General features: G+C 45.0%; 1 protein-coding gene across 12 annotated transcripts in view; it reads right to left on the bottom strand.

Annotated features, from left to right (window-relative positions):
• Window positions 1–25,098, bottom strand: part of NFIA (nuclear factor I A) — a 248,965-nt gene that overhangs the window by 64,497 nt on the left and 159,370 nt on the right. For all 12 annotated transcript variants that reach the window (XM_014250709.2, XM_014250706.2, XM_014250707.2 and 9 more), the window contains 2 exons: window positions 16,419–16,536; window positions 13,942–14,069 (listed from right to left, as the gene is read on the bottom strand). In XM_014250709.2, coding sequence (XP_014106184.1) covers window positions 13,942–14,069; window positions 16,419–16,536 — 246 coding nt within the window. The remainder of the gene's footprint in view (window positions 1–13,941; window positions 14,070–16,418; window positions 16,537–25,098) is intronic.

The following is a 25,098-nucleotide window of genomic DNA, read 5'->3' as shown; positions in this document are numbered from 1 at the left end:
TACCTTACTAGTTCACAGAACAGGTTTATTTGATTTAGAATATTAACTTGTACTTGAAATATTAAGATTCTGGGGGAAACAAGCAAATAAACAAAGTCAGTACTCTGAGGCACTACTTCCCATCCAGGCTTTAGTTATTATTTCCTTTTCATTTCAGCACATGTTTTGAAACTTTTAATACCTTCGGGGAGGGGGGAAAAAAAGAAAAAAGGGAAAAAAGCTTTCATTCCTTTGCTGAAAAATAGATATGGCCATGTCCCAAGTCTTTAAAATTCACCACATCGTGAACTGACTCTTTGGAGTCATGCTACTGTGCCAACATGCAGCAAACAATAACCCTCTGGAAGAATGTACCCAGCCAAGGCAGTTTATATAGTAACAAGATAATTTCATAAACTTATATTGAAGAGCCAGGCCGTGATGTAACATTCTAGCAGTATATATCAGCTACCTGATATTTACTAACAAGGTTAAACTCCTATCTGTTTGTCTCAGCACTCTTCATAATTCACTTTTTAATGGATGGACAGGAAAAGTCAGCAGCGTATGGCACAGATCATTTTTGAAATAGGACAAGACAGCTTACGGCAGTAGCTGCTCCAAAACACCCTTCCTGTTCCCACACAATCACATCAAGCCTGGACTTTGCAACTACAGCGCTTCAAATCTACTCATAAATCCTCCAGGGGTGTGTCTCCATTTCCAAGTAAACTGGTAAATTTGAAAAACAAAGGATCCCGAGGAGGAGGTGGCACCGTCAAGTGGTGCCAGATATGGAGCATCATCGGTTCTCAGCCTCTTGGGATGGTATTCCTGGGCAGGAGAAGGCACGTGGGGAGCTGCCTTCCTCCCATGGGGAGCGAGGACATCATCCCCATTTTGTTCCTGCTCCTCACGCTGCCGCGAAATGGCAGCGAGGACGCACCAAAAACGACTCGTCCGAGGCACAAATCGACACAGCGATGCAGAATCAACCAAAACTGCCTGAAAATCCCTTGCAAGTGACTCTTGCGGCGAGAGTGTGACACCACAGCCAACTGCCACATGCGACTCTCCAAATTAATAATGGATTTAGGATATTCATTCCCTGAGCTGCGAGGGTTCGGGGTGTGTCTGCAATTATCGAGATATAAGTCTGACACACATTATCCTTCTATCAATGTCATTTCCCTTAGTAGCCAACAGATTATCAGCAGCTTTGTGATATTCCAGGTGTCAAAGAAGAATTAAAACCACAACAATTGCACAAACAAAGGGACAAAAGATGGGATACGTGTTTCTGAGCCCTGCATATCAATTTAATATGTGCAGCTGACAATGATGCAAATGTCCTCGGGAGAGAGGCAGCAAGATCTGTGCCCAAACATACACACACCACTGTCAGCAAGATGGCAGGGAACAGAAGCAGTAGGATTCCCAGCCCAGGACACATGCCTCAGCAGGCAGAGCAACCCAACGAAACAATCCTCTGGTTGGGGAGAATTTTGGAAGCACCTGATATGGAAAAGGGCCCTAAACAAGCCAGATGGTACTTTTAGCTGGCAGCAGAAAGTAGGAGACAGCCAAAAACATTACAGCATTTCCCCAAGAGGCCAGCAAATCGATTTTTAACCATTTTTTTTTAAAGTGACGCTATGAATATGAAAAATAATGTTTCGATGCCTTTTTAAATCGCTAATTTTATGGATAATACACTTACAGAGGACACAACTGGAAGAGAGGAGAAAGCAATGGATTTTGACTTTCCCAGGGTGGTTGTATATTTGACATCAAGTTTCTATTCAGTCACTGCCACTGTTTACTCAGAATTAAGTGTCAGTTTTTGTTCTGGGTTTTTCACATAACATTAAAGAGAAAAATCCAGCAAAAGTAGAGAAATAGCACTGTAAAATCACAATAGCACAACAGTTCACAGGGCATGGGAGAAATGTGGTTTGTAAGCCTGCTTTGTCCTCTTAAAACCTTTCCCCCTGCAAATGAATGGGTTCCTAGATGATCATTTTTTAACAGAGGACAAACAATTTTTTTAATACTTACAAGGTAGCATTTGGCGTGGGATTTTCCTAAGAAATACAGCAGTTTGGGGGGGAATCTTTTAATTTTTAAGACCTCCAAAGAGCCAGAATTTGCAACTCTGCCTGGATGACAGGGGTCTTTGCAGGGATCAGTCTGATGTCAGATGTCGAGCGGTCTCTCTGACAGCCAGGAGCAGCTCCTTGCAGAGCACGTTTAGGTTACGTGTGGCCGAGGGGATTTCACTCAAGGATGGAGAACAGAGGTGGGTTGTAGGGACTGAAAGGGCAAAGAGAGGCAGAGGAGTCATGAACTGAGTGGGAATGAGCATCACCCTCTGTCTCAAAGCTGCTCCTCACATGTAGGATTTGCCGCGCTCCGAGGAAGAGTCAGGATGATGCTTTTACTTCCATTTGCTGTTATTTTGTTTAAAAGTAAAAGCAAGCCCTAAGACAGGGTTAAACCTGGACTACATCCAAAGTGCTTTCTCCTGTTCAGAGCAAGGTAGTGCATTAGTGTGCTGCATCATGGATAATATTCCTGGAGACAAACGTGGGCTACTGCAATAAAACACTAAATGCGAAGAAAGATAATCCATAGGTTTATATTTTGGAAATCTTGTTGATTGTAAATCCTTTTTTTTAAAAAAAAAAAAAAAAATTATTTCCCTCCTGTAAGTGGAACCCAAGACTTTGCCTCCAGCCCTTGCTGAGATAAAACAGTCCCATTTTTTCCAGAGTGCTGCTCTTGGGGATGCAGGTACCACTTCACTTGTCTGGCTTTTCAGGGGTTCAAAGATCTGAATAATTAGTTCAAAGATCTGAATTTTGGGGGTTTGCAAATCTATTGAGGCAAATGAAGACTGTGCACAAAGCAGTAAAACAGCCTATAATTTTCCAGCTAATTTTAGTAAGAGGATCTCTTATGTTATGCTTTTTGGTGTATATCACACTAAAAATAGCAGCGAGCACTGATGTAAGGGAAGAGCAGAAAGGATGATGTCAAGTAGGGCTGTGCCAGGGTGGAGAGGACAAGCAGAGGTGGAGGATGTTGTGGATCTCCTGCTCTTCCCTGAGCAAGATGGAACCAGAATAGAGCTGTAGCTATGCTAGATGCTGAGGTTTAAGTTTCTTTGGAGCTGGAAATTGAAAGAACTTAAAACATCATCTCTTCTCTAGGCTCTTTGGGGTGGGTCATTGCATTCACACCATGAGCTCTGGGGTGGAAGTCACAGAAAAGCCAGTTTGGGTGAACAGCACAGCTGCTTTCACAGCACACAGACATTTCTGCAGGTGTAAGATGGCTCTGCAGACACTCAGTCAAATTGTTACCTGAGCTAAGAGGCTGCTAGATGGATTTCTGTGCTTCCCTGTGCTCGCTGACTGCTGCAGTCAAAGTGTTGGGCAGCACTTAACTTGAAGGAAAGTAAAGAAAGTAACTGGGGAATGATTTATTCACTACTTCAGGCATTGAAACAGAAAACCACTAAGAAGCATCAAGCAAAATGATCAGGAAACAGACAAAATAAGTTGTTCTTCCTCATGCAGCACTGAGTAAAACTGGAACTTTCTGCCATGGGATGTTGTAGAGGCCAAAATAAAGAACAGGTTAAAAGCACATCTCTGAAAGGAAAGTTTCGCTGAAGGCAGTCAAACACTAAGATGTGGCCCTGGCTTGTGAAACCAAGCTGCTGACAAAATCCATGAGGCTGTACTCTTGAAAGCATCACTGGATGCCTCTCCTATTGTTGTTATCTTTCCTTAAGTGTCCACCACCAGCAGCTCTTGTCAGAGACAGTGAACTGCCTGTCTAGGTGAGCCTTTGTTCCCCTCTGTGGGCAGATTTTTGTAGGCTGGAATGTGCAGTTGAGAAGCAGGAAAATTGCAGTAGGCATCCAGCACAATGAAATTAAGGAGAATTGCTCCTCACCTGGTGCAGAAGCAGGAGTGCATCTAAAGTCAGTGTGGCAGAAGGTGTGGGAAAGAGAACGGAATAAAGAGATGAGATTTGGTCTTCTTCCTGTACCTGGTCCTGCTGGAAGTGTCCAAGACCAGGCTGGACAGGCCTTGGAGCAACCTGGGATAGTGGAAGGTGTTCTTGCCCATGGGATGAGCTTTTAAAGGTCCCTTCCAGCCCAAATCATTCCATGATCCTGTAATTCCCTGTCTCCTAACACCTCTCCTTGCACCTTTTATCTTTGGGTAAAAATGTTTCCTTTAAAATAAAGCCTGTCTTCTCCTCTAAAGCCAAGATCAAACATGTGCAGGGAGTACAGTAGCAGCACTGTGTGCTAGGCACTGGAGTGATGGTTGTACTGGGAATGTTAATAAACAGTGCCCAGAGCAGAACTTCTGCATAAAAAAAAAGGGTGTATGTTACATCTCTCTCCCTCTCCCCTGTCTCATGCAATATTTACACAGCTGTGCTTTGTAAAAAGTGTAGGGGGGGGTTTATTATTATTTTTTTGTAATTTATTTACCTAAGATAGCCCAGCATCTGTTTTGTGGTGAGCTTCTTTCGCAAAGTTTCACAGTTGCCTCGACTGATGCAAAAGGAGGTCACGCTCCTTACTCAGTGATCTTAAAACCATTTGTTTCAAACACTTAGCCATTCTATTTGGCTAATTTTGTTCTGTTCTGTGTTTTTGGTTTGTCCTCTGCTTGGAAATGTGCATCCCTGGGGGAACTGATCTGGCTAGGTGAGTATTTTAGTTATCTGTTTTATAAAATGCAGAAGTGCACAGGAATTTGCAATAATATGCATCATTTACTGGCTCTCAATGTGTACTGTATATTGGCGCTGAAGATTACTAATATTTTCCAGCTGCTTTCAAAAAAAATAAAAAAGAAAGAGTTCAATGGAGTCTTTGCAGTGGGTCCTTTCCCATGACTGCCTACACAGGTGATGAAGACTTTCCTGTGTCCTGAAGAATTAATAAGCCTGAACATTTCTATACCAGCAGCATACCACAGGAGATAAAATATTGCTTCTGCTTCCCAAACACATTAGAAAAAGCAGGTCTGCTGATCTCAACTGCTAAGACAGCACATGAAAGGAATGTAGTCCATTTCCCAACCAAGATCTAATCTATAGGAGAGTTTATAGATCCAAGTCAACATCCTGAATTGGTCCCAGAAGCAAACAAGAACACTAGTTCAATTTTTTGGAAGCCTACTTTCAATTTTTTAATGCCATTTTGCAACTAAACAGCCCCACATTGCACTATCAGATGATCTTCAAGGATCTCTGGGTCAGGGGAGACCTGTCTGGAGCTCACAAAGATTCAGGTTCTACAGATCCCAAACCAGCAAGAAATGCACAGCCACAGTCAACCAGAGGAGCTTCTGTCTTTAGAGCTCACCTGTGGAAAGAAAGTGTCTGCTTCTGTCTCAGAGCCAAGGAAGGTGGTAGCTTTTACTTGGTGTCAAAAGAGGAGCCCAAGACACATCCCTGTCTTTGCTTTAAGTTACATTTTGTGGGCTGCTGTGGACAGAGGTTGAGGACTGCCCACCCCTGGAAGTGTCCAAAGCTAGGTGGGATGGGGCTCTGAGCATCCTGGGATGGGGAAAGGGATGGGACTGGATGGGCTTTGGGATCCCTTCCAAGCCAAACCATGCTGTGATTCTTTGATTCTCTGATCAACAATGGGTGGCAACAAAATGTTGCTTGGCCATCAGTAATGTCTGAGGAAGGTCAGGCCCATGGATGTCCAACACATCACTGCCATCCCAGGAATCCTGCTCCCATTGGGAAGCATTGTTCCAGCCTTTGTCAGGGAACAGTTTTCTATGCAAGAAATCCTTCCTGTATGTCTGAAAAAGGATGTAGGTGATGTGAATTGTATCTGGTGACAGAAATACCTCAGGTGACCTTACACTGTGCCAGTGCACAAAAGATCTGCTTTTCTCTCTGTCACTGAGGTCAGTGAAAGCAGCACGTAGGGGTGATGTTAGCACCAGGCCAGTCAAAAACAGCTTTAATTTGATAACTACAGTGAAATTCTTTCTGCATTTTCAACTCAGAACTCCTACAGCTCCATCTCCATTTTTAAATGATGCATTTCCTGACATCTGGAACTAGATGCAAGAAGCAAAGCCACAACACTGACCGACCGCCCGACTTCTCTGGGACCGTGCTGAAGGGATGTTTTCCTCAGGGGATTACAGCAAAGCTGAGGCATGTGCTTCAACACTTGCATGGGATTACTAATTTTATTAAAAATGGAAAGCACAGTTTAGGCTGAATCCCAAGGCCAAGTCTTTTGTGTTGTCCAGTGTCTGGAAAAAAAAAAAGTAAGAGGAGCCTTGGAGGGATGTGAAAACATCTAGAGCTTTTCAATCTGAGCTGACTTTTCGGTGAGCAGTTCTTCCCCCACCTCCAACTTCCTTCCATGGTTTTGAGGCAGCACTGCCAGCAGCATGGCATGTTGTCACAGGTCTCATGCTACTACGTGAATTGCCAAAGACAAGCTGAGCTATTGATCCAGTGGTAATTTGCTGTCAAAATGACTCTGTCTGTGATGGCAAATGAGCAATGTTAATCACTTGACTTGACAAATGCCACTGTGAAAGACTGACAGTGCTCAAAGCACCACCATGGACCTGCTGCATTTTTCCTGGCTCCATTAAGCTCCTGGTCTTCACTGGCCTCAACCAATTAGAGTTTAACTTATCCATTAAGGTGCAGTTCTGGGAAAGTTCTGTTGAAAATAAACAACAACTTATATTGGTGAGTAACTCATCAGCTATGCAGCAGCCTGATCCTGATTGCCTGGCAGGGAAACACACACATTTTGTGCAGTATCTGATAAAAGATCTATAATGTGCTAACACAAACCTATCATGTAGCACCTGTGACTAACAGATTGTGATATCAAAGTCTTGATGCCTAAGTGCTCCTGTAAATGCATTAAACTTTTAGCGGCAGGAACTGTAGACTGCCAGTGACAAGGAGCTGATATGGTATTTCAGTAAAAGTTGATAAGTGTTATTGCTCTAAGAAGAAAAGAAAAATTGTATGTTCTGAAAACCACTGGGCAGCTTGTGTTTTGATGGGATACTGTAATGCAGAGAGCAGGGATATGGCAACACATGGACTCTATGAAAAAAAAGATATTTAAGGAAAGCTCTCTACCATACAGCTGCTGGAGTTCCTTCAAGTGTGTTCCTATCAAACATTTCACTTCAAGCATCTACCTGTTCACTTGGACTCAGCTTTTTTAGGTGGCTGCCTGCACGTGCAATTCCATGTTAACAAATAAAGTTTGTCCTGAACATGAGGAACAACTTCTTTCTTGAGCAGGTTGCCCAGAGAGGGTGTGGAGTCTCCCTCACTGGAAATATTCAAGACTGTGCCCTGTGCTCAGGGATGACCCTGCTTGAGCAGGGAGGTGGGAGCAAATGACCCCACTGTGGTCCCTTCCAGCCTGAACCATTCTGTGTGAAATGTTCCCCCTGTCTTCAGATATTAAGCTCAATGGAGGAAAAAATGGCACTGGTGCCTGCTGGGAGGTGTGCTGAGGTGTGTAATGAAGCTGCTGCAGCAGGCAGGTACAGGCAGAACAGCTCTGGGACTGCCTGACCTCACACACTGAGAACCGGAGGGCAATTCAAAGTCACATCTGGGAAATACTGAGAAAATACACTTGGCAGGGATCCTGGATGTAGACCTCCCCTGGTCCAAGGAAAAGTGATGCTACCTAGGCTTTGTCTTCCTTCTACAAGCCTATGAGTACCCAAAAAGTTCATCTCAAGGAAATTAATAAAGATTGTGAAATTCCTGTGTCTAGTTACAATCCGGTGCAAACTGCCCACTGCAGCAAGTCACTGAGAAGCAGCGCCGGAGAATTACTTGACACTGAATAGTCCAGGTATGAAGCTGAATGTTTTCTCAGTGAAAAGGGATTCTTTTGCTATTCCTTATTTTGTATAATACATGGCTCTCATGTTTTTCATCATACTTTCTGCAGTCAGTTCCTTGAATCACTGGCAGTAATGCAGCACAATCATTGAGAACTTCTCTGGGCTCTGAGCTAGAGCACGACATCAAGGCCTTTGATGAGCCCACAGACCTTTTGCCTGAGGACAGATCAGACACACTCTGCATTGCTGATGCTGGGACACACCACACATACTTTATCTTCCAGGCTGTGCCAGGCAACAACTGTGCTTAGGGCATAAAGAACATGATCTAGGATCTCCCTTATAGCACTTTCTCTCCAATTTCCAAGATATAATTCCGAACAGGCATGGAAAACAAACTCTTGTGGTCATCTGAACTATGCCTGAATGAGCTTTTCTGATGCATATGGCATAAATAAAAGTTTCTCAGTAAATAAGGAGAAGTTTTCTTGAATGCTGAGGAGAAAGCCCATGCCAGATTTAAGAAAAGCATTATTGAAACAAGTTCTGGACTGGTTGCCTGCATGTGGTTGTTCCATAAGCAGCCATGGGGAGAGGCACGGCACCATCAAGTTAGGGGGTCACTGACACTGCAAGGGAAATACTCCAAAATAAGATCTCAGCTCCTCAGTTGCATAGAAATTCCTCAGAAACTGTTTTCAGACAGTCCCATAGGTGGTGGCATGAGAACAAGCAGCAGTGGCCTGGGTGGTTTGGTGTGCAATCCTGAGGCTGACTTTAAAAGCATCATTGCCACCACAGGTGAGTCCAGCAGTCTAACGAGGAGCTCTCGAGCTTTCTGCAGGTTCATGTAAAATTTTCAACCTCATAAGCCCCTGGAACTGTGGACATGTCTATCAGCCATGCAGTGCAAGAGGTGTTACTAATTCCTTAAAGCTCCTGAACTGAAAGTCTTGTTTGTTTCCTGGGGTTTTCAAGGCGCAGACACACGAAGGCCCAGCACAGCATAACGGGAGCAGAACATCCAGGTGGAGCTGGGGCAAGGGGATGACCATGACATGAACAGCCACACCAGTCTTTCAGTGGGAAAAGGACCACAGAGCTCCAGAAGTTTTGCAAACCAAGTTGGTCAAGACCACAAGCAAAGCAGAGCTGTCTTCAGTCTCTTCAGATGTCTAGGAAGTGCATGGAGTGCAAACATGTACCTTTCCTGGGATTACTGTCCTCTAGGGACTAAACTACCGTGTGGAAATACAAGTAGAAGATCTAAGAATAAAGCACAAGATCTAAGTAAAGAAACAAGTAGAAAACCTAAGTAAAGAATCCAATAGTATACTCTGAATTTGCATCTTAAACATTTCTTTCCATGCCACGCTGTAGAAGCACAATGGGAGCAGACTTGGCAAATACCATCCATATGTTTCACAAAATGACTGAGCGAGAACAATGTGAACATTACTCCTGGACTGGATCAAGAGAACACATTAAAAAAATGCGTAAGTGGAATACAGATACACATTAACTCAATCTTTGCTTATTATGGAATTAAAAAACGTATACCTGTAATTATGGCATACCCCCATTACAAGCTGAGCTGCCACAGAACTGAACACAGGCCAGCTTTGTGCAGGAGTTCAAAGCCAGTGTGATGCTGCCTTATTTTCTTACTAACATCATCTTTATCCTCTCTTGCCCTTCTTCTCAGTTAACAAGAGTTATGTACCGAAAGTGCTGAGATAAAGTAATGGTAAGGAGGATACCGCAAAAGGTATTTGAAAAGCAGAAGTAATTTACTACATGTCTGCTTTGTTTTACTTCCTAAGCCTTCCTGTTGTGAAAGGAAATTCATCTTTTCTGGCAGACTCCAGCCTTTTTAGGTCGGAGAGCTCCCCAGGAGCTTTCGCGTGCAGGTAAATGGATGTGAGACTCAAGGAGTACAGCACGAGGAACATGGGATTAATGCTGGGGTTTGCTTTGGCTGTCACCTCTGACGTACAAGGAGAGTGCTGCACCCTTGGTCACAGGAAATATCTGTAAAAAAACCCACAAAGCTGAGTCCTTTGCTCATCACTGCAAGCCCCCTGTGCCACGAACAGAAAGGTGGGTGAAGCATGAAGGATCCACACCCAGGTGGGTGAAGCATGGAGGATCTACACCCAGCAAAGTCTCCACATGAGACAGACATCAGGGTGCCTCAGCAGAGCAAGAAAAAGCTCAGAGGAAGGGCTGTGGATGGACAATAGGTGCAGCCTGCATCCTGCACACAGCAGGGACCCCAGGAGAAGGCACGGGGGAAGCATCCACTGCCTAATCTAAATAGCACACAGAGTGGTTTTGTCCTCTTCTGTTCTCCAGCCAGTTTGCACATATGTTCTGAGCATACAGCCTGCCCTCCAAAGACCACTTACAGGGGCAATCACAGGGAAGCAAAGCAGGAAGAAAAGTATCCAAAAAGGGAATTTGTTCAAGAGAAAAAAAATGGAGACAGATGTAGAGCGACTAGTCACGGCTGGCGGTAAATAACCCTCTGCCTGGAGTGCTCTCTTTCTCTAAGAGGAGTTCACGTATTCCATTTTGTATTTCCTTTCTAGGAAGTCAAATCTTTGTTTTCCTGGCATTTGTTCTTTTTCCCTTCTGTATGGTCTAAAGCTGTCTTCTCATTTTCCTTTCCTCCTCTACGTTTTGCTCTCTTTGAAGTGCATTTCTTCCATCTCCCTCTCACACAGACCTGATTTCCCTGCACTGTCCCAGGCCACACCTTTCCCTACCACCCTCTCCCAGTGCCTGTGCCACGAGCACGGGTGTGCTTCACACCTGCTCCCGTGTTTGAGTCTCCCCTCTTCCCCATGTGCACACCTCAAAATTAAGCAGATGCAACACACAGAGATGGAATATTCATCCTCTCACTCCCATAAACCTGTCAAGGCATATAGGCCAAGAAGCTATCTCTGCATAAATCTAAATCTCCTGTGAGGAAGCAATCTACTCAAAGGCAATAAAGGCAAAGGATGTATTATTATCTTTGGTGTGGATCCTACTGGGCTGGGAGGTTGGCTGCTGGCTCCTCTCTGAACTTTCCTTCCCAGCCAGAGCAGCCATCCCACAGACAAGTCTAAGCTTCCTTTCCTTGGTCTGATTTCCTCCTCCTGTTGTTTGGCCAGTAACCCAAAGGACAGGGTTTAATTATGGAGTTTGGAAACCTGGATTGCACTACTCTGCCAGCACGGGATAAAACTTCAGCCTGTCTTCTGAAACAGCACCATTCTGCACTGCTGATACCTGTGCTATCCCACACTGCACAAAATGAGCTGCAGGGAAGAAATGCCAAGTTAAACAAAAAGATGGGTTTAGCCTTTAAACTTCTACTGCAAATTTCACCAAGAAGAAAACAAAACACCGAAGTTTGGAGATTACTGTATGCTAAAAACTGTGCCACCATTTTGATTGTAGATTAAATAAATGGCAAGGCCTTTCTCTGGAGATAAAGACATCGAAAAGGATGGATCTGAAACTGGTCCAGGCTCCAAAGCTCCCTCTCAGAGAAGAATGCTGTGGAAAGCTCCCAGCTAAAATGGGATATTAACATCACTTGTAGAATTCAGGTGACCAAACTGTTTTCTAGGCAGATGCCCCACTAAAGATTCCTGAAGCATTTTACACTTCTGGGGGTGAAACCCCCACATTAAATGCAAAAGGCCACTCGTTAGTGTCAGACCCAGGTGTGATATCTGTGCACAGAGGGAGCACCTTGGGCCAGTGACACACCACTGCTGCCCTGGCTGGGAAGGATGCTCAGCACTATTTTGTCCTTCACCACTGATGAGCTGTGGCTCTTCAGGTAATCCCTCTGTCAGCCGTGCTCTTGCAGTGACCCTGTTTTACAGAGAAGCTGAGGCAATGAATTCAGAGGACAGGCTGCTGGAAAGCCACGGCAGAAGCACTGGGGTGGGGCTGCGTGGGTATAGCACAAGGATGGCTTGGAAGTGCATCCCACGTGGGCAGGACAAAGCTCTTTTTCTTCACAGCTGTGACAGTGATAGATGGCTTGGTGAATCTGAGCTATATCTAGTTGGTACCTGGCTACAGTCCCTGATGCTGCAAGGTGATTTTCTGCCATTTTACAGGCAAGACTAAGCAGAATCTGGGATTTTTCTGTAGTAAGTGAGGAAGGTCATGAGGAAGGAAGAACCTTCTCTTGTTTGACTTGTTCTTGCCTTTCTGAGCACCTCAGGAAGTTTGACATTCATGTTGGGCACCCAGTGGTGCCAAGAGCAGAGGTGCTTTGGAGGTGTAAGACTTTGGGTACTTCCCTTGCCCAGCTCAGCAGCTCAGTGCCACCACCAAGGCAGGACTTGGATGAGCCAGAGGTAATGACCACATGTGGGCAAAACCGCCAGAAGTGACAGCAGAATTAATAGCCAACCTCTGGCTGCTGCACAAATGGAGAACATTTGTCATTAACAACGAGTACCCCAAACTTTGGGGGGAGCTGTGCCCCAGCCTGACAGTGATGCAGAAGCAGTGACCCCATCAGCTTGCAGCCATCTGTGTCTGCAGAGCAGGCTGTGATCTCTCCCTTTGGGCGGGCGCCGAGCTTTTGTCCGCGTTTCTGCCGCCTCGTGAGCAGAGGTTTAGCACAAGGTGAAGCTCTGCCTTACATCATCTGGAGCCTGGAGCTGATGGAGGGGACAGCCCCTGGTGCCCAGGACACCTCAGAGCGAGCACCAGAGCCCTGGGGACGGCGGTGGCAAGGCAGTCACGGGGAGCCTGGCACTTGTCTGCCCGCAGGTCCACCCTCTCCTCCTGCCAAAGTGCCACATCTGCAGTCAATAAGGGCCCACAAGCTGGCTCCTCCTCATTAGAGGAGAGAGGGCAGCTGGCAGGGGATCCTCCAAGGGCTCCCAGGCACAGGAATCAGTCTCCTCCCAGTCTGGAATAGCCCAAATTTGGTGACTTTCTGGGCATGCTGTAAAGGACAGCTGTTTGACAGGGTCTCCAGAGAAAGCTGTGGGTATGTTTCCTACATGATGAAGGATATAGGTGGCTGGCCAAGTGCCCACAGAACTGATTTTAATGCTGTGCAGGTTGAATTTACTTTTCTGTGCTGTATAGTTCATTATACGCAGTGCCCTGGACAAGCATGTGTTTTTTTCCAAACAAACCAAATCCATACTATTTTAAATCCAGACAAATAAGAAAGACAAAAAAATACGCATTGCAAAAGATCCTTTGTACTTCTAGAGGACCTTCTCAAACCCTGGGAGGCACTGCTTGCCTTCCTCTAACAAATAAGATTTCTGTTATTTTTATTGGCAATAAATACTTGATTATTTAGCTGTAAGCAACACTGAGGCATTAACTTCACCTATGCACGTAGCTCTGAGCCAGAAAAATATTTCCAATGGTATTAAGCACCCAGATGATCTCAGGATAAGTGATCAATGGACAGTTAAGTATGTAACATAACAGAACCCAAAAAAAATGATCAACAGGAAAGATCACACACAAAAATTAACTGAGAAGAGGCCAAAGAGCTTCCTCAACATTCTGAAGTTGGTAACACCCAGTGATATCTATTTTGATATGAAGCCTCCAATCACACTTCACAGCATTACAGATTAATATAACAACTCCTTCTGTAAGTCTTAAAAGTCATTACTAAAGTGATCTCAAGTGTTGTATAATGCTTGAAAAGTCCTTCTACCTTATATAAGTTTAGGGATATTTATTTAAGCAGCATAACCGATGGAGCACAGCCCAGACAGGTACTGCTTTCTGCTAGAAAAAGCTATCCCAGAACTGAATCTGGACAATTTGACAGAAAAAGACCGCCTATCTTCTGCTGCATTATTTAAATACTTCAGATATTTGGCCAAAACACAGAAGTGACACACTACAGAAACATTCACAGCTGCAGGAGCAATAAAACCACTGCCATATTTTCATTAGGCCGTTTCTCCGAAGTGACGAGACGTCTAGAACTGGTCACCTCTCTAACACAGCCATTCTGATATTGAACCAGAAGAAGTGGAGATGATGTTCTGGGGCTCTGGGAGCCGGGGCTTACCTGGTTCCACTTCATGCCATCCGCTGGACTGGCTGCCACTGCCCGGAGAGCGCCCTTGGCTTGTGTAGAACGGCTCCTCACCAGGGCTGTCCATCTCATCCTCCACAGACTTGAGACGTTTTGTGGAGCTGAGAATGCAAAAAAAAAACATAATGAAGGCATGGAAGAGGAACCAAGGCACTGCTGTTGGGACGTGCTTGAGAATAACTCAAAGTAGAACAGATTTAGGGTGCTTTGGTGAGATACAGAACAGCACTTCACAGGCCAAACCCCTAAACACGCACCAGTTCGACCAGAAGTTAGCCTGACATTTAGGCGTTCACAGATTCAGAAGTAGGACATTTTTCAAAGCATGCAGAGGTCAATAAAAAGGCAAGAATTTCATTTGCATTGCGTGGTTCTTGCAGTCTGAATGAATACGGTGATGACACACGAGACTTATTTTCACCGCCAGATTTTTTCACGGCTATTTCTGAAAGCAAATTGTTTACCAGTTCAAACTTTTATTTTCAATCTTTCCAATTAGCCCAGACTCCAGTCCCATAAGAAGAAACAGAGGCAAGTGAATGATGGAAGAGCCCATTCTTGGTTCAAATGCTCACTTTATCCCACAACAAGAAGCAGTTGACTCTGCAGCTGTGCCAGCAAGCGTAGAAAGCCCCCAATGGGTATCTCTGGCCAGTGTCAGCATTAAAGAATCCCCCTGTGATACATCACACCTCCCTCACCAGAGGCTCAGGACACAGAAGAGCCCTTTGAGTGGTCTCTGGTGGCCACTGGCTCCAGCAGTTCTGCAGGGAGAGGATCCCAGAGCCAAAGACACTCAGCTTGGCTCTGTTTTCCATAATGAGTTGTACAGACTGCGTGGGGACCTTACTGAGAATTTCTCTTCTAAGTACTTTTCCAAGGCTGGGCCAGCTCACTTTTTTTTTTTTCCCCCCGAATCTGTATTCTATTAAGACTTCAGGCATTCAAGAACAGGCTCCTCTGTGTAGGGGGAACACATTTAACAGACATAAAATCTTCCACTATTGGTTTAGAGCTTGCAGCCTCCCCACCCAGAGCTCTGCACAGGTAGGAGCTGGCGGGTGTGCAAAACCAGTTGGTGAGAAACAGGAAGAATAAGTCTTATGGCATGTGTGGAATGCAGGTTTGGCCATTCCTTAATTTAGAGAATTGTTATGTGTCAATAGGGGAAATTGTGTGCATACAATATAATTACCGCCTGATAATTCTGCTGAGTCTGTGTATTTAAAGAATTTTTTTTTTTTCCTGACTGGGAACAGCCTAATGAGAGGAAAACAAACATATTACCAAGTTATTAACTACCCATGCTGTTTATAATTAGCTCCTTATCAGTGGTAGCTATTTGCAGAAGAATAGAAGAGCAACAACTGAGCTCTTAAGTAACATTAATAACCTCACTTTTGCTTCTGGAGTCACCAGTAAATTCTACCTGAGAATGGTGCTAATGATGAGTGCTGTAGGCTACACAGTTTACAGGCAAGAAAGAAACAGCACAAAGTTTTTAATTGATGTGTTATGGGAATTGTAGTCACTGAGCTTCATAACGTGCACACTAAGTGCAAGACAGAATGTTCTTCCAATCACTGCAAACTGTAAGAAGTTACTGCTAAGAGCCTCTCGTTAAAGATTATTATTTTTAAAATAAAAACAACAGCTATATTCAAACCAGAGAGATTTTTCACACATGCATTTGCTCACTGCAAAGCTGGTGGCACTGCAGGCTGAGATAAAAATGTAAAAGAGCGTTGGGTTGGAGTTAGACTTTCTTGTCATGTCTTTGAAATAAGTGATCTATTTTGGCTGTGGGGGAAAAAAAAATCAATCTGGTTCCTTAATAGTGTTCAAGACTACTCGAGTGACTGAGCTTGTTTATAAATCTAATCTCACGGATGATTAAAGTGAAAGGTAAAAAAATAAAAAATATCCTTGTTTGATAGTTGGCATCTAAGCCGAAATCAAAATCAGATGGGGCAGTCATCTGCATTAGCAATTCAGTTTTCCAAAGGCTGAGTCACAAACTTCTAAATGCTTTATGAAAACTGAATGCTTTATAGACAGAGGTCCTAAAACAGTTTTAGTCTCACAGGCAACACTTTTTACAATAAAGAATACATGTTAAGTCTATCTTAAGACATTCCTTGCATCTTATTATGCTCCAAGTTCTCTTCTGCCACAACGTGAAACTCAACAATTCCAGTGGAACTTCTGATACACCCAGATACAACCAGGAGCTACACAAGTCCATGCAGCAGTTTTTCTTAGTGGCTTGTACACACAAGAGAAACTTTACTGCAATCCAGCTGAACATTGAGCTCTGTGAATCTGAAACAGCTCCACATCGTGAGGCCCCCAAACAGCTTGTCAGAGAATTTAATGGTTATTTTCCCAGATGAGTAATGGTGCTGGCCTGGGTTTCCAAGGAACCTGGTAGTAGGCAGAGATTAAATTACCTGGTAGAGGATGTGCTAGGTAAAGACCTCCTCATTGCTCCTGGGCTCATGCTGTAGTATGAAGAACTTTCCAAATCTGAGAGGGAGAAATTAGGGCCTGTTCCTGCAGCTATCGGTGCTGGGGAAACAAAAGAGATTGCAGTCAGTAAGTCATGTGAATATGGCATGAATTGCACTTCAAAATCACTTTCTTCTTCCTCATGAGTGTGTTTAGTTTCACGATGGGAACAGGTGGGATGTGGAAATTAGGAAATGCTAATGGTACCTGGCATTGCAATCAAGAAGATGGAAATTTTATCAAGAATACAATGTTCCATGACATAGAATGTCTCTTACATTCCTCCAAAGATACTATTATTATTTTTTAAAATTAAACAATTATGGCATGACTTCCTCGAAGCGCTGCTTTTCTATTAATGTCATTCTAACATTTAATGAAACTTGTTGCTTTTAGGACCATGTTGTCTCTGCTGGCATGGTTACAGATAGGCTTCATCATCCCTGTAGAGTGCTTGGCAGGATCTGTAAGGATCACAGGCAGGGAAACACACACCTCAGAACCTCTGGGGTACATGTGATGTACAGCCACAAGAACAGAGGTTAAAAAAGCAGATGAGAAACCTGAGCTCTTTTCTGCCTAAGAGCATCTGAGCTTTCCTCTGGCCTCTCCTCCAGATAAATCAGAGACATACAACTCCCCAAAAGTTTTATCCAGCAGTGAGCTTCTACTCTTCACCTCATCACCTTATCCTTATAGTACTGAAATTTTTATTGCAAGCGATATGAATCCCTGCAGTTTCCCCATCCTGGATCTTTGGTTCCACATTAAACATCACAGATTCATACACACCCTGAGATTTTCAGGCAGAAGCCATGAACTCCATGTGCTGTATTCTTGTGGGAGCAGACAAGGAACAGAGCAGCTTAACGCTGAAGTCAGCAGAGAATGGATTTCGTGCCGAAATGCCACTAATACAGCAAATGGTACCATGTCCACTGTGGCTGCTCCAGTGCTATTTACAGGACAATACAACTTCGGGGGCTGACAATTACAGATCATGATTTTCTCTCACATTTCAGAGCCATCTGAAAAAGGACATCCTGCACAATGAAATGCACCAGCTTGGCCTGGGCTGTATTGTCTGAGAGCCCTGATTCACAGCCACAAAAGCGAAGCAGTCTCAGTGCCACACAGGGACGCTGAGCCAAGTTTAATCTTTGGTCTGAGAATCTGGCCCATTTTCAAACATGAAAAAATCTTTCAGTCCAACGGGGAAGGAGTGAGGAAATGAAGACAGGATAGCTCCTATCACCCAGCTAACATGTCTGGGCTGGGAGTGCTGCCACTGACTGTAACGGGGCCAGTTATTTCACCCCAAGTCTTAAGGAGCTCACAATGTCAGATTTGACAGAGGAATAATGTAGCTTTGCAGCTGCCTCATCATCCCCACAAGACAATTAGTTGTTGTTTGGCAAGGATCTTTTAAGAACGTCATTGAGACAGAAAGGGAACAGCCTGGATATCCACGGACTTTTAAAAGCCGGGGATGGAAAATGCACAATGCCGTTAAAACTTGAGAAAATCTGGAATGATCATTAAAAGGAATTAAGTTGGGAAGTAATTTATGACAAGAACACTCAAATCCTTTGTTATCTTCTCGTAACTATCATATGCTTCCTGCACACTGGGTATATGAGAGGGTGTGTTAACAGAGGGAAAGAAAAATTAAGCACAGTGAAATTAACTCATTTTATCAATTTGTGCTTTCTGCAACAGTTTCCTGACAGCAGCTACAAGAGGCTGTAAAACTGATGAATTTGCATGGAAAAAGAAACCGGTGTAAGTAATTTGTGTAAAAGGTAACAGGGACATGGACTGCTATAATTCAGACACCCTGCAGATAGCAGACTGCTGCAGTGTGTGCAGTTATGGGTTAGAAAAATGACCACACTGCAGTCAGTCTGACTTGAATGGAAATCAATCATAAAGGTACTCTCTGCAGCATCTACTCCACAGTTTTCAGCAACTTCCTTGCCAAACAGATCTGTGCTCTGCAGACCCTTTCCTGAGCAATTCCTCTGCACTCTCTGCCTCCCAAAGCCCAACTTACACACAGTTTTCCAAACAGGAACATAGAAAGGCAAGCACTGAATTAAAGCACTGATTCTTTCTGAGGCACAATTAATTTCCTGGGCATTGCCAAATTCATGAAACAGTTTTATTCCAAGGAGATAAGGCAGAAAAACTGGTATGTGGGTAATGCTTCTCCTCTTTCTTTCCCCCTGCCGTGTTTATTGCCCTTTCCCCAAATCCTGGATATTTCTTGAGCTGGCCCTGTAGAAAAAAGGAATGTGTGTCCAGAGGAGGGGTAGGGTAGGAACAAGGTTTTGCTGGTGCTGTGTAAACTCAGTGCAAAGCAGAAAGGGCTGATCCCACAGGGGCTGCTGCCTGGGTAGCAAACACAAAGGATGCTGTGCTGGTCACTGGTCAAAACCACCTCGCCACACTCAAATGCCAGTTTGAAACCAGAGGGTTAAAGGACAAAACCCACCTTTAATAGAAACCAGGGGATGTTAAAGTGCCTGGCTGGGCTGTGGGAGCCAGTACCTGAACCCTGTGGCAGTCCTTGCACAGAAGCCACCACCAGCTCAAGGTCTCTGGCCCCAGAGGTGCTGTGGCAAAGGTTGCACAGGGTTGAGAGGTTTCAAAATCCCTTCTCCTGCCTTTCTGACAGTGCCTGTCCTCCTCCAAAGCCTATTTGTACCTTTGCTTGCAGTAATTGCATTTACTGCTGTAAATCACAACAACGTGCTGGAGTTGTGGCTGCCTCATCCCTGCACGTGCCCAAGGCCAGACTGGAGCAACCTGGGATAGTGGAAGGTGTCCCTGCTGCAATGAGATGGGCTTGAAGGTCCCTTCCAACCCAAACCATTCTGTGATTCTATGACTCCCAGAAAAGGCAGCATCTCTGCAGAATAAGCAGAGGGATCAAAGTGGTGCAAACTGTGGCAAAACTCTCGTCTGAACTAAAAAACTCTGTGTAAACTAAAAAAACTTAGCCTAAACCAAACCTGTTCATTGCAGCAGACAACAATCCACCACAGAACGTCCCTACCCCAGTTCCTGTGCCCCAGGAACACGCTCCACCCCACGTGGAGCAGTGTGGTGGGAACTGCAGGCTCACAAACTCCAATCAACGACATCTAAAACACACCATTACCCCTGTAAGAAATGCTCTGCAGCAAAGTGACCTCCTGACAGCTCAGGAACATCCCCCAAATGGGAAAGGATGTCAGAAACTGCAACTGTGAGTCAAAGCAAAAATCCCATCAAGATGTCACCTGAGCCAGGCTATGAGCTGGAAGGAGGTGAGAGGGAAGGACCCTTCTTGCCCCACACCCAGCCTGGAGCCCCCATTTCAGCTGCTGGCATCAAAAAAATTCCCTGTGCAGCTGGGACAGGCTCAGAGGGGCAGGAGGAGCTGGTTTTCCCAAGCAGAGGAGGAGCAGGAAGGTTGGTGCCTCTGCCTGACACTTTTCCTCTCCCAGGGTGCAGGGCAGCATCACCCTGCTCCCAGCCTGCTCCCTCCAGCTCAGCTCCTCACCCAAAATGTCAAGAAAAATAATGGAGAAATTAAGAAACAGCCCTCTGACTTAACCCAATTGCAATATTTATTTTGAAAAAATTACTGAATTACAGAACAGGAAACCCACTAAATAAAACCAGCCAGGCTGGCATTTGTCTCCCTTGGAATACAGCACTTTCTTTAAGCCACATTAATATTTAGTCTCTCTTTTTTTTCCCCATTTGTATGTATTTACTTTCACAGAGGGGCTGGGATGTGACTCAGATCATTACACGTGTAACACTGCAGTGAAGTGATAATGTGTTTAAGGTTAGATGGGAGAAACATGACATTCGACTAATAAACTTTTTCCTGTGTTGTGACTCCATAAACAAAGGGAAACTCACTGTGTTGCTGCTGCTGGGAGGAAAGGGGACCTGGGTTGGGTTTTTTTTTTTTGCAAGGCCTTTGTTTCCTCCACACTGTATCATTAGATTCAAAGAGGTTTCACCGAATACAACAGATATGAAATGTGTGATGTTCATTTTAAAATTACAAGTACAGCCTGCTATTGACCATCTAATTATGCTGAGTTCCATTTATAAACATAGCTAACCACTAAGTTTATAGAGACTTTTTGTGCTGCTTTAATAGGATATTGATCGAGAGCAAGGTTTGAGTGGACTGCCATTGAATTGTGTAATGGCATACAAAAGGCAAGGTCACGGCAACTGTTCACTCTATGCCTGCAGTCTATTTTTTATTATAATCTTTTTTTCTCCCTCTCATACCCAAGCCCACACAGAGAGTTTTGGATAGCAGTGCTTTGCTAAGGAATATAGAGTATCTTTTTAAATGTTAATTTTCATGCTGCTGACTTTAACTGCCTTCACTATGTAGTGCTTAGTATAGCAGAAAACACGCAGGCTGCAGCTCGGGGAGAGCAGGTTTATCACACCCCAGTTTATCACACACGTGCTCTGTGAGGAGCAGAACGGCCTCCCCTCCTCTCCTGGGCTACAAGACGGCATCCACTGCCCTCCACAAGAGCCAGGGCACCCCACACCTCTCCAAAGGCACCCAGGACCTGCTGGGATTCACTGTCCCGGTGGGAAAAGCTGGATGAGAGGCACGAGGAGGCTGCATTTCCTCACTGGCACCCTCTCTCCGTGCCTGGAGTGCTGGCAGTGCCTCTCCACCCCTCATGGCAAGGACACTTCAGCCCCTGTCTGCATCCCCAGAGCTCCATGCCCAAGCCTGGCACCTGCTGCATCGGTGTGCCAGGATCCTGAGCTCCCCAGAACGTCCTGCCCACAGGAATTTGAGTGTTTCAATATATAATTGATAATTAGCTGGACCGTTTCTGTGTGTACACAGCAGCAGTGAGCAGGTTGGTGTGCTTGTGGTGCCACAGGCTCACGAGAAGGATGAGGAGTCCCCCTGCACTGCTCCTCGCAGCACACATTGAACCCAACGTGTGGCATTTTCAGGCCAGGGTGCAGTCAGAATTCCCTTGTTTATCAGCACGAAAAATGATGTCATTTTGACAAATAACACACCACCAAACAAATATGTTTGATTTGGCTGTAGCGAATGTTCATAAATCCTAAATCTTTCTTCACATCCTGGGCAGTGCAGTTTATCTGGCTGCTTGAATGACCTCCGAGGGAGGAGATCCTCCCAGCAGCTCTCCCTGCACAAGAGCACATGGTGCAGACTCAAAGCCAAGGAGGGGGGAATGCATTCCCTGTGCCTTTCTCCCTGCTCCAGCCTGCCACGACCTCCCAGCCCTTGCCAAGGGAAGGTGGCACCAGAGCCACCCCTCTGCCAGCACCTTCTGCAGAGGTTCTCCTCCAGCACCCCGAGACAGCTGCCCACAGCCAGGGAATATTTTCCTAACAAGGGGAGAAAAGGAGGAGGTTTCACTTGGCCAACAGCTGGCTGTCAGTCCCCAGCCCTGTCCATCTCCAAGGCTTCTGCCTCCCAGCCTTTTGTTGTCAGCACAGGCCTCTCCAGAGAGGGAAGAATGAAGCCTCTGTTATCTGGAAGGGTCTCCCCAGTATCTGGGGTGACAGACAACGCTCAGAGAGGAGCTCACACCCTCTGCCTGCTGATAATGGAGGAGAACTGACAGCATGAGCTGCAACACCCACATCAGATGGGCTGGAGAGGAGGCTTTGTTTTTCAGATGCACATCTAGGATCTCTTTTCTCTGTTTTACTAGACTCTGCAAGACTCAGCAGCTGGGCAGCATTTTGAAAGAAAATCTGCATCTATAGGACTGAAGAAAGCAAGTTTCTGTTACCAACACAGTCTAGACTTGTTCAATAGCTCACAGAAAGTGTGATGATCAGCACTGATAGGCAAGATAGATAACAGAAACAGCTGACCTTTCACTTGATTAATTAATTCCCCAAATTTGCATGACGGAGACAACTGCCTCTTACTTGAGGCTCCTTGTCATGTGGACCTCTGGGAACTTTACTAAACAAACCTGGCACATAATTGCTACCCACAATATTTTGTAAGATTAATTTTAGATAACAGCTGACGAGGGCCAGTTAAAATTGGGGGAAATCACTTATTTCTATCATGATATTGCCAAAAGCAAGCATAGAAAGAAAAATAACAGTGGGCATACACAAAGAGGACCTTTTTGGAAAGAGGACTGGTCTCAAATCAGGACACAGGAACATGCAGACAGCCCAGAGAGGGTTACATTAACTTTAAAAGACCTTGCATACCAATTTAGGCAAATATGCAGCAATTACCTTGTTGCTCTGTTATGTTAAATAATTCTTTGAATATGAGCATATGAATTAATACTGAGTTTTCTGGGAATATGCTGCTAGACTTGACACTAAACATATCCTACTGGGTAGCCAGGGCATGTCAGGCTGTGGGCTTCTCAGACCTCATAAAGTAAACAAGGTTAAGGCTGGTCAGTACATGTCTGGGGCATCTCCAAGGAAAATCCAGGGTGCTATCAAAAGCAGTGTAGCTAAATCAGTTGCTGGCACTCTTCCCTCTGAGTCAGTTCTGAAGTGATATCCCGATATGCTTTGGGGACACTATTTTTGGTAGAGGTGCTGGCTTGTAGACAGGATATAAAACTGAGGTCTTGACCTGCCAGGATTATTAAAGAGCCCATGAAAAACAGTGCAAACCCCCGTGTCTGGAACAGATAAAAGCTGAATCTTTGTATTTTTTTCCCACCAACACCTTCTTCCTTATTTTTAATAAAGTCCATGCTCTTCCTGCGTGCAGGTGCCCCATCCTTAAAGGTGGTGCACGTCAACTGCAAGCAGAGGGAACATCTCAGACACAGCTCATAATTTGCAAAACATGCTGAGTGCTAGGATTTCTGATACCCAGTGTTTCAGTTTAGTTACAATAAAATATCAGGGAAAATTAATAAGCTTGAAACACGATGCTCACGAGGTCAGTGCCAAGCTCTGGGGGAGGCTGGGAAGGCTCCAGGCAGGAGTGGGGCACTTTCCTAGGAAAAGTGCACACATGGAGCACGGCTGACAGAGTCCAGAGGCAGCTCTGCTGTGCAGGGCTCCTCCAGCCAAGATAAGGCTGTGGGGAAGCGGGATGCCTTGCACAGGGGGAGGGTGAACCCTTCAAAAGCCTCATGCTGTCGCGCTGAAATGAAGTGACACAACACGGGGACGCTTAAATCCCGGTGACAACCTGGGTTTGTCCACCCTGGCTGCAGGTACCAGCCAGTGTCTGCTCCCTGTACAGCCAGTTAAATGCTGAAGTCTCTGCTTAAGCACTTCAGCAAGTGAACTGATTGGCAAATGTGCTGAGCACTCAGCAGCTCCTCTTGACTTCTGAGTCCTCTTAACTTTGCCCTTCTCTCAAAATTCCCACCAGTTGTCAGGGAAGGAAGCTCAGGAGAAATGTTTTCTTTTTCTCAGCCTCTCTCCAGGGCACATAGCTCTCAAATATCTCCCATTCATCATGCTTTCCTTGTACCATCCTTTTCTTGAATGTAAAGCAAATTTACTAGCTAGTGTCTTTCCAAGAGAGGAAATAAAGCAGGAAAATCCTCTGAGAAACTCTGTGTTCTGACTCAAAACCACAGATTTTCTACTAGGTTTGTGCCAGTTAGATCCTAGCCCCAGAGTGACTTAAGTTACATGTCCAGAGCAGCACAGAAGTAAGTATTTCTACTATCCAGGAGGAGAACCATTTTTATCATTTAAAGGGACTGGTTGCACCCTAAAGTTTTAAAGGAGCACACAGCTGAGGGTTTCACCTGGAGCAGTGGTGATTTGTGATAATGTGATATTATCCCACAGCTCCACAGTAGCTGGAGAAAAGATTCACAGAATTTGGGTTTGGAAGGGACCTTAAAGGTCATGCAGTTCCACCCTGCCATGGGCAGGGATACCTTCCACAACACTTCCAGGTTGCTCCAGTCTGGCCTTGGACACTTCCAGGAATGAGGCAGCCACAGCTTCTCTGTGCCAGGGCCCCTTCACCCTCACAGGGAAGAATTTTTTAGATCCCTAAAGGACTTGTTCCTACAGGCCTGGCTTAGCAGCAGTGTCTCTGCAAGACCCTGTCCATACTCTTTCCTTGGACTGTCTGGATTATGTCATAGCAAAACACAATCAATGCACCTTTGATCAATGGAACAGGGTGGTGACAGGTCCTCTTAATTCAGTGTTGTTAGTCAGTATTGACAAGTCTGTAATGACCATGCTGCAGTGTGTCACTCATGCTGGGGGCATTAGCATTCTTTAAAGGTCAAAACCCAAATCCTTCCAGAAGACAGAATTCCACACAGCTAATGGAAAACGTGGGCCTGGGAAAGGCAGGGTGGGTGAGATTATCAGGGCTGAAGTTGGCACAGTTCTTAATGACTTCAGTAACTTGCAGGTGGTACAAACCCCAAATTCAGAGGATAGCCTGAGTTGGAAGGAACCCACACAGATCATCCAAGTCCAACTCCTGGCCCTGCACTGAGACAGCCCCAAGAATCACAGACACAGATATGTCCACATGGCATGGATGAACACAATGTGAAAAAACAGCATCAGAAAATTTCTAGGCTTATGTGCACAGATCAGGTAATTTCCAGAGGTGTGGTTACAATACAG

This window comes from Pseudopodoces humilis, chromosome 10 (genome assembly GCF_049639895.1).
Source record: "Pseudopodoces humilis isolate 2021_Gansu_Grassland_sample_001 chromosome 10, ASM4963989v1, whole genome shotgun sequence".
NCBI classification, from domain to species: Eukaryota; Metazoa; Chordata; class Aves; order Passeriformes; family Paridae; genus Pseudopodoces; species Pseudopodoces humilis.
Note: the sequence above shows the minus strand (reverse complement) of the source record. Positions and strands in the feature narration are given on the sequence as shown.